This window comes from Gavialis gangeticus, unplaced genomic scaffold (assembly GCF_001723915.1).
Source record: "Gavialis gangeticus isolate Ggan-Ray unplaced genomic scaffold, GavGan_comp1, whole genome shotgun sequence".
Lineage (NCBI taxonomy): Eukaryota > Metazoa > Chordata > Crocodylia > Gavialidae > Gavialis > Gavialis gangeticus.
The window spans coordinates 61,406,929-61,422,700 of NW_017729031.1; the positions used below are offsets into that span (position 1 = coordinate 61,406,929).

At 41.3% G+C, this 15,772-nt stretch overlaps 1 protein-coding gene across 1 annotated transcript in view; it reads right to left on the minus strand.

The window, feature by feature from the left end:
- CCDC141 (coiled-coil domain containing 141) overlaps window positions 1–6,550 on the minus strand; it is a 238,619-nt gene extending 232,069 nt beyond the window's left edge. The window contains exons 1-2 of the mRNA XM_019523028.1: window positions 6,423–6,550; window positions 4,084–4,206 (exon numbers count right to left, since the gene is read on the minus strand). Of these exons, the coding sequence (XP_019378573.1) occupies window positions 4,084–4,206; window positions 6,423–6,524 (225 nt within the window). The 5' untranslated portion in view covers window positions 6,525–6,550. The remainder of the gene's footprint in view (window positions 1–4,083; window positions 4,207–6,422) is intronic.
- Between the last annotated feature and the right edge of the window lie 9,222 nt (window positions 6,551–15,772).

Here is a 15,772-nt window from a genome sequence, read left to right on the forward strand (position 1 = left end):
CAGGCTAGATGATCTGTTCAGGTCCTTCCTGACCCTAGCTACCATGAAACTACTATGAAACTATGAAACAGCCACGGAGCCCAGGCTGCTCCCAGCAGGCGGCTGGGAGGCTGCAAGCCCTCCTGCAAGCAGACCGGGCTCTGTGGGGTGGCTGCAGCTGTGAGGCTGCAAGCAGCTGCTCCGGGCTCTGGCATGTCGGCACTCCAGCACCTTCCAAGGTAGACATTGTGTTTTTTTGGCACTCCAGCCAAAAAACCTTGCCTACCCCTGCTCTATAGAGTGCAACAGGAAATCTCCAGATCATCCCACAATTCCCCTCTATTCCCCTATGGAGGGAGCAGCAGGAAGAGCAAGGCAAACTATCAGTGAGTGCTATCCCGTGTGCTTCACCTCTGCTTTCCCACACTGACCCCTAGCAAAACCATGAGGCCTCATGCTCCCCCTCAGAAACTGAGAAGCCACATGCTGCAGTCAAGACACTAGAGACCGAACACTCCCAACTCCACCAAAGCTGGGAGACCAGAAAACCTACACCATGGTTGTGGCCCAAGCTGGGATCCTGTTCCCATTCCCTGCATACCTCCCAGTTCTGGTGGCAAAGAGGGGTGGGAGTTCTCTAGTCTCCTAGTTCCAGGTGGGTCAGAGGGTGCTCCAGAAGAGCTGGGGTAGAGTAGACAGAAGAGTGCTCACTGATGCTGTCTCCACCACAAGGTAAAAAGGGTCTGTAAAGCATTATAGACAGTCTACTACACCCCACCCCCAGTGGGCAGGTGGGACCACAGCCACAGGTTACCCCAGCTCTTTGCAGTGCCCCTAGCTGGACAGTATGCCTCTGTATGCAGCCACAGTGATTCTGAAGTGTTCCAGCTTGGGGGTGTGAAAAGGGGCTGCATGACCGTCTGCAGCTGAAACACTACATTTTTAAAGCATGTTAACATGTAGCTGCACTCTGGAACACTTCAGTTGTTACATTTGTCTATACCCTTACAAAAAAAAATCACAGCACTTCAAATACTCTTGGTTTATTCCATTTTACGGTGTCCTTACCCTACCCACACACAAAATCTCAAAGGAGATTTTGTAGCTTAAAGCTCATAAAAAAATGTAATTCAATTTTGTGCTGGGTAAGCCACTAGAGACTGCATCTGGAAATTTTTTTTCCTGACTTTCTATTGCATTTGATTTAGCTTAATACATTGAGCTAAACGTCATTGCCAGTGGAAAAGTCGTCTTTATGTTCTTGTTTACATGTGTTATAAATTTCTAGTAATGCACATAAGATCTCTCATGGTTCCTATTATTGGGATTCAGTAGGATATTTACTGTAACCTAAATATAATAGGATTTCTTGATGTTGAAAAATGCAGTTTATAATCTTCAACTTGATTTTGGTTTGCTAGTGTTTGGGATTAACATGTTTCATATTTCTAGAGTTTAGAATTATTTCCCAGGTAGAACGTAAGATCCTAATTACTTCTGAATATTTGAAAAACTGCATTTCTTTCACATCCAAATCTCCCTCTGAATTCGGTGGAGATGAGACAGTTGCATAGGCCGTGAAAAACAGGGCTGAGTTCTTTATGTGTTTTTTTTAAACGTTACTACTCATGCTACTCAGATTCCACTGTATATAACATATTAAATTACAATGTATGCATACCTTATTATGTTACCTCACATATGCTTTAGACATAACCTTCACATTAGATGGGCAGCACATGATTGCTAATATTAAAAGGAGCAAATATCTTATCTAGTTTCATATTTCCTCTGGCTTATGGTCCAAGTTTCAATTTATAAAGTAAGCAGTAACATCACAAAATGTGAATGGTACTTGACCAGCCAATACCACAATCACCCTGTGCAACTCAAGAAAGTCAAAATATATGAATATCACCCAAGATGGTGACTATTTACTTCAAATTCCTTAAAAATTTCTTACGTATCACCAACATATCAACACTTTAAAATTATACAGATGTTCAAATAAAAATGTTCATTTATCTTCTTGTTTCTGAAATGTCACTAAATAATACTCTGCTTTTAAAAACTCACTATTCCCTAACTGGTTTCAGTTCTGTGATTAGCTACCATTTTCCCACCTCAAACCAAATGTTTGCTTAACTTTATCATATCATTTCTATAATAGCATCCAGCAGTCAACAACAAACCATAAAAGGTTGCTGGAATGTCTACTTCACATTTACAAAGTACTTGCCTACTTTAGCAGTTGTTCTAAAACCAAACTTGTCATAGCCCAGTAGAACAAATAAAATCCGCAAAAATCCTCTGTCTTGCTTTCAGTTACTGAAGGCCAAAGCAGTTTTTTATTTGCCTTGATGGTAATACATAACACTGGGGGGAAGGGTGGGGGAAGGAAGGGGACAGGACCAAGATTTGATTGCTGTTGCCAGAAAAAAACACAATGGCAAGTGAACATATTTTTCATTGTGTAACTATTATTTTGATTTATTACCACTGCAAAGTTGCACATATTTTCATTTTTGGCATTTGCTATCATACAAATCACAAGAGATCTAGATCGTGGTGCTGAACCTCTTGGTCTTGCAGACAAGGTGAGTGGCCTGGAGCCAGTCCACAGGCTGGATAGAGCCCAGAATGACTAGAACAGACACTGGGGCCTGGCACCACCCCTTCCTGCTATGATTGGGCCTTGAGGGCTCAGGCACTGTCTACTTATACCCCTGCATGCTGGGATTGGCCCTTTGAGTGGACTGACACCACTCTCTCCTATTAGGGTTGAGCCCCACTGGCTCTCGTACCACCCCCTCCTACCCCTACATGCCAGGTTTTGGTCCCAGTGCCACCCCTGAGCCCCAGGATTGGGCCTGCACCAGCCTCTCCCACCCCCAAGTGCCAGGATTGGGTGCTGTGGGCCTAGAACCACTCCCTCTCACTTTTCCACACTGGGATTGGACCCTTGCACTGCACATTGTTCCTACGTGACCCTACATACTGGGATTGGGTGTCAGATATAGACCACAGGGCCTGGGACTCCCCATGGGTCCAAAAATTTGGCAGCAGAGAAGTGAAGCCACCACTCTCCTACCACCTAATTTCTGGGCCCATAGGAAGCCTCATGGGCCAGCGGACATGGCACTGTAGGGCACATCTGGCCTGTGGCCCAGGGGCTGAGCCCCCCTCGTCGAGGTGTTTGCACTGACTACCATTTCAAAAAACCCAAGGCAGAAGTGACCTAAGTAACACACTTTACTCTAAGCATCCTAGGTTAGACCAAGAGTGAGCAGAACACACATTTGTCCTTGGGGCGGGTGGGATGAAAACTGCCAGCACTGGCCAAGACCATCAGGTTGAGAGCAATCCTGCTTGCCTCCCAGCAGTCCCCTCAGCTGCTGGACACTGCCAAGCTCAGCCAAGTGGCTGGGCTATCCCTAACTGGCTGCTGAGCATGGCCAAGCACCTCTCGTCCCTACCTCCCCCAGCAGCGTCAGCCACAGGCCTGAGAGCTGCTGGCACACAGTGGAGGCAGTCTTTCTGGACCATGACCGGCACCCTGGTCCTGCTCCCTGGGGCTAAACCAGCCTACAGAAGCATGGGAGTCCCTGGGTAGGTGTGAGGAAGCCTGTCAAAGGACCCCCATGCCTCTGCAAGCTGGCACAACTCCAGGTAGCAGGAACACAGTGGGGCAGCTCTCCCCACCACTCCTGCCAGCAGTGTCAGCCACCGCGCTGACAGCTCTGTGACAGCATGGGCAGGGATGGCCAGGGGCTGGGCCAGAATGCAGATCAGCTGCCAGCACATCTCCTGTGAGGGGAGGTTATCAGGGGACCACAAAGCAGACTGGAATACTGGAGGACAGTGACCTGCATTGTGTTGGGAAGGGTCTGGTAGAGAAGCTCGACAGACCAGTCTAAACTAAATCACTTAAATCTGATGCTACATCAGTCCATGTCTATCTTAGACTGGTTTCCACCATTTTAAACCAGTCTACATGCACTGAACTTCTTTCTGGTTACAGGTGTAGACCAGTTTCTAGTCACTTATACTGGTAGAAGTATAGCATCTGTATCTGGGCTTTACTGGTCATGTCACACATCTTACCTTAAGTTTCACCAGGAGTTGTTCATGATCTTGTAGCAGTTTTTTGGTCTCATCTTGATTGCTGCCAATTTCTAATAGATTTGGTTCTGCCTCTGCCAGTTGAAGTTGCACCCATTTTCCAGACTATAATGCAAACATAAACAAACACCCATTGAACACCATCCAGAAAACATGAATTTTGTTTACTTCCTTCTCCAAAAAAAATGCCAATTAATATGTCCTGATCCTTCAATTTGGCTAGCCCAGACAAACCCCTGCATACACACAGAGATCCAGTGAAGTCAAATGAGCCCAATGATACACTCACATAAATCCAGTTTCAGGATTAGGGCCCCCAGGATATAAAATCCAGTGAGTACAAACTTTAGCAATGGGATGCCAAGAACATTTAATAAACATGTTTCATCTGAAGCAATGCCAAGATCCCAAATTCTTGCCTTCCATAATCACTATCCATGTTGTAACTGCAATCAATGAATAGAAAATTATATCTGGAACTAAAAAAGTTGTATCCCTGTATCATGCCGGGGATCATCAATGGTATATTTTTAGCTGGGCCTTGTATAGGTAACTGGCTGCATATGTGTACTGTCAAATAATGTCCTAACTTTCTCACAGAAGAAACAAATTCAGGCAGACATAATCAAACTGTCTTCTTGACCAGAGCCAGGCCCTTCAGCATTGCATTTTCTAACACACCTTTGGGGAGGGGAGGTTGTTTTTCTTTCGGTTTCATTTTTCTTTAAAGCACCTAATAGCTCTAATAATGCTGGGAGAGAAAATTACTAAAGGAACATGAAACTTTTAAAATAATTGGCCTGATCTTCCAAATATACACTTAGGCAAGTATGGCTCCCTAGCCAAAAATAATTAGTCTTTCTTATAATAATGCTCAAGGCACAGAATCATCACACCTAACACAATGGTGGTTCTAATTGAGGTATGAACTCTAATCCCTGGAATAAAAGTCTATTGCATACTGAGTGAGGTCCTGTGGTGTTTTTGATGCAACTACCAGTGAAATTAAGGACTTAATCATAAATCCTGTTTACAGAACACAGAAAACAGAAACAGGGCTGTGTCATCAGAGTATCATAGAGAACTTAGGCTGGAAAGGACCACAAGAGCTCATTTGTCCAACCAGGAACCAAACACCTGAAACCTTGTTATTAACACCATGTTATTAGCACCACGCACTAACCAACCTGAAGAGAGCCTCTAAATCTGGGTGACAGGAAACCTCCAGAACAGGTTAGGAGATGCAACTCCATAGCAACTATTCCAGCCTCAGGTCACCAAAGCACCTGTACCTTTACTATGTATGGGGCAATATGCCAGATGAATAGCATGGTAACAAACCCAATGACCTATGCTTGCCCCCTCCAAACCCACATTACATAGCAAAGCCAAAGAGAACATGGGATCCAGGGTATGCAGGAGCACCACAGGATTCCCTCTCTGGCAACAAAACCAAACCACAACTACAGCTAACCTGCAGCTTGGCTATTAAAGAGATGCAAGAATTTTCTCCTGTCAAGAGAAACTCCTTTCATCCAGACCGTCAGTGATTTCAGTATGCATGTTGTCTCTGTCCTTAATCTAAATTAGTTATCACATTCTAATGCACTAGGCTAGATTTTTTGAAGGTGCCGGATGAAGTGAGGTGGCCAACTGCCATCAAAGTCCAAATAGAGCTGGGTGCCTAACTGTTAGGCAGCACCCAGAACTGTAAACAACGTGCCTGAGCTGGAACTAGCATCTCTAGCAATCCTTCAGACACGCAAGACCCCTTGTCAAAAATGTGTGACAAATGGCCACGGATGATTTTTTTTTTAAACGATCAAGATGATATTTTAAGTGTTTTTTCTTCACCTAACACTGAACTAAACCACTGATAATAGAAATGATTTTTTGTGCACTTGTTACTGCTAAAATTGTACAACAAAAAATTAGTAAGTACTTTAGAAGAAAGACTGTAAATAGAGTTGAGATTTTTAAAAGTAAGATGCTTATGTTTCTTATTATTTAATTTCCTAGATGTACATGCCATTTTTTAGAAAGAGGGACTCATGTTCTCTGCAGCAACAAACTTACATATTTTGGCTGAAACATTTAATATAAAAAAGAAAAGTAATACACAGTAGTCAATATTAACTTAAAATAAGGCTTCTTAGTTAGGTTTCTTAGGTAACAGTGAATTAAATGTACTTGCCTTGTCATTTTTATATGCTGTATAGCTTCTGTTCTGTGCAGAACATTGCAAAGACATCTTATTATAAGCTTGAAGCAGCACAAAACTGCAGAGCTAAGAGCATAAGTGTTAGCAAATGTTGTCTTACCTTAAGTATAGCTATAACAATTCTGGAATTCCCAGCCTGAACAGCAACTGAACTGACTGTTGTGGTAGAAAACTGTTCACCAGAACTGCCTTCACTCGACATGGTGCTTCAGAACTGGATTTCATACATTAAAGCAGCCTCAACAAACTCAGATGAGTCCACTGGTCATTTAAAAAAGCAGCAAACAGGGTTACTTGGAATCATTCAGTGGAACAGCTCAGCTAACACCGATTACTCTGCCAAAAGGAAAGAGCAGGAGGTTAAAAATAGACAATCCCATTGAGTTTATCATTCTTGTGAGTGATTTGACACACCCCTAGTTTGGTAGCATTAAATTGTCTGTTCTTTTTTGTCACTATCTGAAGTGTAAAGGGCTGCCGCTGTGAATATCACCTGACTCTGGATAAGAAAATGGAAAGAAACGGAAATAGCTAGAATCATTTTTCCTACTAGTGCTGTGCAGAAAAATCAATACTACAGGGCTTCAAAACAAACAGGCACCTTATACAACTTTTTGTTACTTCTATCATGTTAATTACTGCATGTTTGCTGAGTTATATGTGTGTGCATCTATGTGTGTGTATAACACCTGTATCAATTATATAGATATACATAATTTCAGGATGCACACTGCCTCAGAAAAGAAAACAGAATGAACATTTATATACAAACAGAACACTGTGAATTAGACAACAGCATATTTATTACCTAAAAGGTTTAAAGTTATAGTTAATATAACAATCAAGGAAGAAATCCAAAAAATTCTGTGCGAGTTTTTGATAATTTTATTACTTAATACTATTAGGACTTTTTTTTCACTAGTCAGTTGCACTGCAAGTTGTTCTTCCATTCTATTTCTTTGCTGTAATTTAGCTTAACCATATTTAGTAATACGCTTTTAAGGATATTTATGTCATAAATCATAAAAGGCTGAGATATATTTTAGCTTTTATTCAATGTAGAGAATCACAAGTAGCTTTAAATTGTGGCGCAGGGTCAGTACATTAATTCTGCTAAAAACTCAGAGCATACCACAAGTAGCCTGTGGTATTAGACAGCAGCTGTTTGATCCCTGATGATAGAACAGCTGAGAAAGTGACACTGGTGTTTGGGTCAAAGGTTATTCAGACAAGACAAGCACATCAGGGAATCACAGACCCAATGGGCTTTACAAGCATCTGCTTGTATATTTCTTTAAAAATATGTAGTAGTTTGGGTAACTTTGGAAGCAAACCCAGACTCAGAATCTTATGGTTTATGTCTAAGAGAACTATGAGTATTAAGTTATGAAGTCAAGTACCCAACATTTAAACAAACAAACAAAACACTGCACCCACACCTGCATAAATGACATTTATATTTAACCAAAATTATGGCTATTCAAATGTTACTCATACGTATTCTGAAGTTCTCTGATCATAAGGTGTGCATCCAAGCCAGATTCCCTACACATAGGTACTCGCTAAAACCACTGAACATCATAAAATATACCTAAAAAATTAATTGCTAGCATTCCAGCAACAAGGCACAATGATGACTCTCATAAACTGGTGAACAACAGCTTATGAAGATGATGACTAACAACAACCATTAACAGACCAGTCAGAAGTGAAGCCAACATGTGGAAGGAAATTATGAAATATTTCATACTGGAGAAAGCTGAGGGCAGACCTCTGCAGAATCTGAGCTGACATATTGAAAGTTGGCTCCCTGCGCCAAAACACTTGAACAAACATTTTGGGCACTTGTAATTATGTGCTAACTGGGCTCAGGAAGGCATAGCTGACAATTTTTTGAAAAGAATACCCATGTCCCAAAGCAAAGCAGAGCACAAAGTAGCAACTGCCAATGATGTCAGTAAATATCAAATATTTTCCTTCAAGACCCCTTGAAATACCTTACAGAAACCCTTCAGAGTAAAACAAACATTCCACACAGAGATTGATGAGGCTCACAGTATGGGGGAAAAGATCTATAAAGCTTCAGAGGTAAAATTGATGCTTGTGAAATAGGTCTGGCAGGAAAAAAAATTGGAATTGAAAGACGAGAAACAGAACATAAAGGTCAGAGACTGATAAAAAGCCTTACAATTAACAACTGATCATAAACAGAATTTGGATCAACTAGAATATTGTAATATTGTACCTATCAGAATTAGTAACTTTGCTTACTAGAACACACCATGAGCCTGGGATTGAGTACATCCTATACTTGACAGGTCCAAGTGCAGGAGCTAGCCTGCAAGAGTTGCCTTGACTTATGGAAAATTTATTGAATTGCTGGCTGGTGAGGGGAATACAACTGATTTGACATCTAGTCTAGTTTATAGACTAGAGTAGGAAATTGTTTTATTTACCAGGCCTGTAAAGCAAAGAAAAATACTAGAGATGTACAATCATGTTTTTCTTTTCTGGAAAAAAATCTCTTATATTTGGGGTCAGGACAACACACCATTACTCTTGGGTGCCAATAGCTGTGGTCCTTAACTAAGCAATTAAGTAAATGCTTATTGCTGATAACTGAAAAAATAGAAAACTACTGCCTAAGGAGTAACTATAGCCAAGCCCAACAATAGCTAAGCCCTATGTCCCAAGGTCATTCTGGGGGGCTAAGGATAAATGCAGATGGAGGACTGATTTGTTGCAGCTATATGCCTGTGTTGGGGAGACACAAGCAGGAAAAACACTCCATAATCACAGAGAGAAAAATAGCAATGCAGAATCAGACACAGAAGAGCTAAAAAGCTTTTCTCTAAACTGAGAAAAAACAAGCTCCAAAACAAACTGTAAGCACTTTTGGAACTGTGGAAAAGGAACCATCTTCTATATTTGATTCCTACAGTATTTGGGGGAATGTACCTTTATTGTAAGTAAAAAGGATTAAAGACTCCATCAAAGACTCCATTAATTTCCCTTTCTAATGGGACCCACCCCTCCCCCCAAAAAACCTGAATGTAGACTATCTACCTGCATCAAAGGGACTATCAATATTTTCCTTACTTGTTGCTGTATGAAAGTGTGCCCACTGTGTGCAACCATAGTGATGCTGAATCACTCTAGCCAGAAGATGTGACAGGGGACCATATATCTATCTGCTACTGAAACCCTCCATTTCTTCAATGTTTCAAACCCCATTATATTTTGAAATGTTTGAATACAGCATGTCTATCTTCTTTGAAAGATGTTTGGCTGTTCTCACTGGGTTGGGCAAAGTGCATGCAGCATCACAAACTCAGAAGCACAGGGTCTGTTGGCTAGATTGACATAAGGTCAATGGTTTATTTAAGGGACAAAAAGGAGAGAGAGCATGAGCAATTGAGCCATTGGATTTTCTACACTTAGGCTAGGGACAGAAGTTGCACATAAACTGGTTAAGTTACAAGAAACTGGTTTAAACCTGTAACAGAATAAAAGTTCAGTGCACATAAACCAGTTTCAAAATGCCTGAAACTGGTTTAAAATGAACCTGGCTGTATATAGTATGAGACTTAACTGATTTAGGTCAAACCAATTTATGAAACTTATGTCCCAGACCCATTCTTGGTTCAAGTTAAATCACAATGTCCCAGCATCCCAGCATGCCTTGCAGCCCTGGGCTAGGCTGTGCTGTAGCAGGGAAGGGTTGGGGGAGGGGGGAGGCAGGAGCTGCCTGTCCCCCCAGGCAAACCCCGGGACCAGGGAGCGGGGTTTAAACTTCTCTTCCCCCGAGTACAGAGCTGCCCTGCCATGCCTTGCCCTGCTAAAAATTTATGGCTTTATGGACTACAAATCCTAGAGGCACCTGGAAGCAGGAAGACCCTGCAGAGTCCTGCTGCTGTAATTCTGGACTGCAAATCCCAGAGACGTCAGAGGCATCAGGAAGAAGATGGGAACATACAGCCCATGCTGGCTACATGCCAGAAAGCCATGCTGTAGTGCCCCCTGGCTTCTGGCCTGAGCCACTGCAGGTATGTGGCTGCACTTCTTGAATCAAAAGTCAATGTGTCCAGTTGTTTCTCTGTTTAATCTTCACAGTTTAGATTCAACTGCAAAGACTGAGTTGATTCAGCCTTGAAATTTCTGATTGTCTGTATTTACCTTTAGAGATGGGAATATAAATCTATCGGGGTGTCATATCCAGATTAGGCACTGCAGGGAGACGGCAGAGTACCAGGTCTTGGTTACAAGCAGGCACTGGCCCCAGGTGGGGCTGGGGTCAGGACCCTCAGAGGGACTGACGGGTCACTGTGAGGACAGTCTGGAAATTACATCAAAATTACAACACAGAGCCCAGGCATCAAGGGAGAGCACATCAGGAGGTAGGTAATAAGAAAAGAGCAAATGTAGATATTCATCCCTGGCACAGACTTCTCTTTGGTAGAAGACAAGATGTCTGGTTTAGAGTGGTGACTACTCTGGCAAAGTTCTCCCCTTTCCTTCCCTCATCAAAATCGTCAAAGCTGAAATCAGCCCAGTAGCAATAGCAACCAGAGGCAAGAGGAAGGCAGGAACCCAGGATGCTTCCAACTACTTCCTCACTAAAGCTGAGGGGTAGGTGGCTGGGCTGTAAAAAGTGGCTGTTTCTGGGAGAACAGAATATGCTTTGCCTCTTACCAGAGACAAAGGGCAGAGTCAGGGCCTTCTCAATGCCTGGAATCACTGACACGTGTCCAGCCCTTGCTTTTCCAAGCAGAACTGGGCACAAAGTGGACAATGAAGATCCACACAGCAGCTAGCAGTCAACATTTTATTATGGCACCTCTAACTTCTGGTGCATCTTGTGGGGGTGGGATATAGTCTTCAAGACAGACAGAAGGCTTCTCCTGCTTAGAGGCAGCATATATATTGTAGTAACAAAGCAGATTTAAAATGGAGAGGCTATTTCATGCAAATGATCCTGCAGCAGTGGGAGAAAGCCCACCTAAATCCACTGAGGTTCAGTGGACAAGGAAGGTAGCCTGTCTTACCAAGGAAGCTGTGACACAGATGAATGTTGCTGTAGTTAAGACCCTGGCTAAAAATGGGGATCTTGAGGTAGCTGGAGTAGTGTAGAATATCATTCCAACCAAAGGGTGTGAAAGGACAAAGATGCATATGAAGCAGTCATAAAGCTCATGATAAAGGAAAGCAATAAGCATGTTATTCCTAGTGTCCTGAATTCCAGCGTACCTGACAATGAGGCAAAGAGAGGAAGTTAATGCTTTGTTATCCAGATATAAAGCTGGCACAGACTATGTTTACCCTTGAAGGAGGGAGTGAACCAAGTGACTGATTGTAACATTGGTCTGTTCTTGAGCCATCTGCATATCAGGTCATTCATGAGTTAATTAAAACATTACAATCATGTTAGTGAATAATGCATTCAACATTTAAAAGGTAGGCAGTCTTACAAAAAGACTGATTCCACATAATTATTTTCAAAGCATGCTTACTTATTTTTAGGCATCCATTTATGACAATATTTTATTAACTGTGCATTTATCTCTGTATATAACTTTTTCTAAAATAGCAAGATAAATCAAAATAATATGGACTGTTCATAGATTACTACATCAATAAAGTTCCTTGCACTGTGATTTCAGAGTAAGTCCACTTCTGTTTAACCTTTTGAAACCAATCAGTCAGCACTGATCAAAAAAATACAGTACAAATCATTCCATTAGCAAGAGATTAATAGCTTAAATAGGTATAACAATATTAGCCACACTAAAACAATGAAGCCATATTATAGTTTTTTATAGTTTATAAAGCCAGCTTAAAGGAACAAATAACTGTCTTGCTGGATCTGAGTTTCAGAAGGCTAAATTTAGAACTGTTAGGAAAGCAGGCTGCATACACAGACTTCTAAGAGCACATTACTTTGTGTGTGTAATAGCCTGGGCTACTTTATCCAGGAAGTAAAATTCAAAAGGAGAAGTTAAAACTACGGTTCTTAGCTAAAGCGTAGTTAAAATTATTAAACAGACTTCAGAGTTCTATTTAAAAAGATTACACAAAACTTTATTTATCACAGGACATTTGAAAAATTTGTATACATAAAACTACATTTAAAAAAGCTTAATTCCATTTTGTTCAATTATTTACAAGTTCATATTATTAAAAGTACTTGTGTGCCTCTTCAATACATTTCTCTCTCTCTCTCTTCCCCTCCCCCTCCATATCTTTGGCTCCCAGAGACTAAGCACTTACCAGTTCCCACCTACCTCACTCGCTTGAGAGCAGTCAGCAAAAGCAAGTTATATGGCATAATTGGAAGAAATAACAATATACTAATTATCTCTTTTTTTGTCTAACCCCCTTAGTCTGGTACCTGCAAGCTACATGTCATCAATGAGATATGCACTGCCTACTAACACAATGGACATTATTTCCAAGAACCTAAAGATCTGTTCTGAGAATTTCCAATATATAGCAGTGACCTATCACATCCTAAAACATATTCCTCTGACTTTCACACACAAGGATTGGTATGGCAACTGTAATTTTAGTATCTAAAATAAAATTAAGCTGCATCATTCCATAATAAAGATGCTAACATTTCTATCCATTTTTGTCCAGGTTGGATGCCATTTTACTGGGGAGCAGTTTAGGTGGGAGTACAGAGGGGAAACAAATGTCACCTTTGTGCCAACATAAACATTTTTGTTAACCTTTTGGTGTGAGAGCATGGGTAGCCCAGAGCAGCCTGCACTCTTCAGCTGAGCTAGACAGGATGATCCTGGGGCTTGATCCTGTGCCGGCCAGAAATTTCTGCACAGGATTGGACACCTCAAGCTCCAGGAGCACCTACCTGGCTTTCCCTGCTTTCAGAGATTTGTCTCAGAGACTGCCTAGGGCATGAAAGGGGAGAAAGCTGGGGTTCCCTGCTGAGTGATGGGCTCCTGGGAATCTCTGAGGTGTCTCTCTGCAAGCAGGGAAAACTGGGGCTCCCTGCTGACAAAGATGTGCCCTGGAAATTGCTTGTGGTGTGTTTCTGCAAGCAGGAAACCCTGGCTTTGCCCAATTACAGAGATGTGCCTTGGGGAATCTCCAATGTGCAAATGGGGAACATATCACCAGTTGTCCTGCAGGATTGGATCCCTGCCAAGTTCAGGACAAGAGCCAATGTGCATTTCACCCTATAAAGCAGATCAGCTGTGGTGGGACACATCCTGCCACAGCTGGTCTGGTTCATTTGACAACATCTCTTTCTACCCATAGATATAAAAACCTGTGTTACAGCCATGTCACAGCTCCTTCTGTTGGGGACTCCCCAGACTGCTGTTCTGGGCCTTGTGCACTAGGCCTATGTACTTTCAAACTTTCTTTGATATGAATAGGCTTAGCCCTGTCTTTCTACTTGGCCTCTACGGTTTATTTCCTGGACACATATTTTTTTTACCCCTTTGCAAAAATGGGACCTTGTGGTCTAGCCATCTTTAACCATTCAGGCCATCCAGGATCCCTCCTCTTCTATGAATCACCTCTTCTGATTCCTGCAGTTGGACAGATGCACGTCAAACAGAATTCATAACTGTATACACATTGACCAACAATTAGATTTTGCTTACATAAAAATAAAGCACTGCACATCAATATTTTGATTGTTCTGGACAACATTAAAAATATGATGCCTTTATCAGGAGGTGTAGCTCTACTATCTTTGGCCTCCATTTTCTCGCCAGCTCACCCAAAGCTGGATAGTCTGCTCTGTGCCAGGTAGTTTCTGTTCCTCTCCTTGACTTCAAAGGTCAAAGGTTTTGTGCATCTATTGTTTGTATATCTTGGAGGTCCTCCAGGTGAAATGTGATGCAAGTGAAATAATAAGGCTTTCAGGAAGAAAGGAATCAGAGTGTGTTAAAGTGCCTACTTAAAGGGATTTTAATTCCTGAAGAGTTTTTGAAAGTCTCTCCTTATTCCTAAATGCTTTAGTAGAACACATTATGCACACATTGCATTTTGTTTTCTTACAGTACCCACAAGTTCCCCAGTAAAACAATGCAAATTCTGTTGAAGGAACCTGAATTGTTCACATTCTCTTTTTTATGATGGTTCTTTTATCTTACCTAATGCTATGTAATACTTTACTGCACTAAATAGTAATACAAATAGGCTTAATTATAATAGAAATTTTCAAGAGAATAAAATTATCCATGAACAGGTTTACTTAGGCTCTTTAAGCTTTTCTATTTTTTAACCAAATCAGAATTACTGTTCTAAAACACGCTATTTATTTCACCATATCACCTGCATATTATTCAATTTAGTGTTAAAAGTATGGTCTGATATAAGCTAGTGATGAGAAACTGTCAAAAGATTCAGCATTTACTGTCAGCTAAGAACCCCAAAATTTGTCCACACTGATATAATTTGTTGACTATTCCTATTCTTACTGTTCCCTCTGCCTCTCTATGTTTATTACATGTAAATCTTCAGAGAAGGCAGAGATGGATCATATATTTTAAATTAAATAATTTATCTTTCTGTCAATGTAGTAGGAGCTGTAATAAATCTACAATGGATCTTCTAGAGTTACAGTCGATCTAGCTTTAAGTGTCTTAAGCACTGGAGTTTCTACCAAACTGATGTAAAACTGTTTCACAGACTAATGGCTGTTTAAACATTTTACCTGATACTCAGGAAATATTTTCTTTTCTATGTCCTATTTCTCTCAGCTACACCCTCCTGCATTATGCTAAACAATTCTCCTCCCTCATGGGTTCTTATTTACAACCTTAGAATATTTATGATCAGTTTTATCTTCCCAGCCCTCTATGCCAACCGACACAACTATCCCTTAGCCATGCTATAAATGTCATTTATTTCCATCTTTTGCCATAAATTAAACCCTTCCAGCACAGTAACTATTTTTGTTGCTCTTCCTGGGTCTCCTTTAATTCTGACTTTGTACAGAATTGAATGTGCTATTTCAATTACAGTTTCTTTAATCATATACAGCAAGGGGAACCATTACCTCCATGCTCTAAAATAACTATTACTGCAGCTCCAAAGGACATTGGATTCTTCTCCCTGGGTACATATGGTATGTCCATATATCTACCAATATACCTATCTTATGTCCACCACTATGGTACTTGACTACCTCCCAAACATTAATGAGTGTGTCCTCACAAGTCCCCTGTGAATCATGGATGTACGCTTACTGTTCCTTTTCCCTCCCCCTGCTCATCTGCTCTGCCCTGGACAGCAGTGACCACCATGCTCTGAGAGTAGAATACTTTTACATCCCCCCCCAAAACATTTGCACCATCTTTCACAACATTATCAGCAGGGAGGGGTGGGGCCAGTTATGAAAATGCTGACATTTCTCTTACATGAAAAATGAAGTGGAAGACTAGGATACACAGAATCTGCCTACTCAAGAAGTCACAA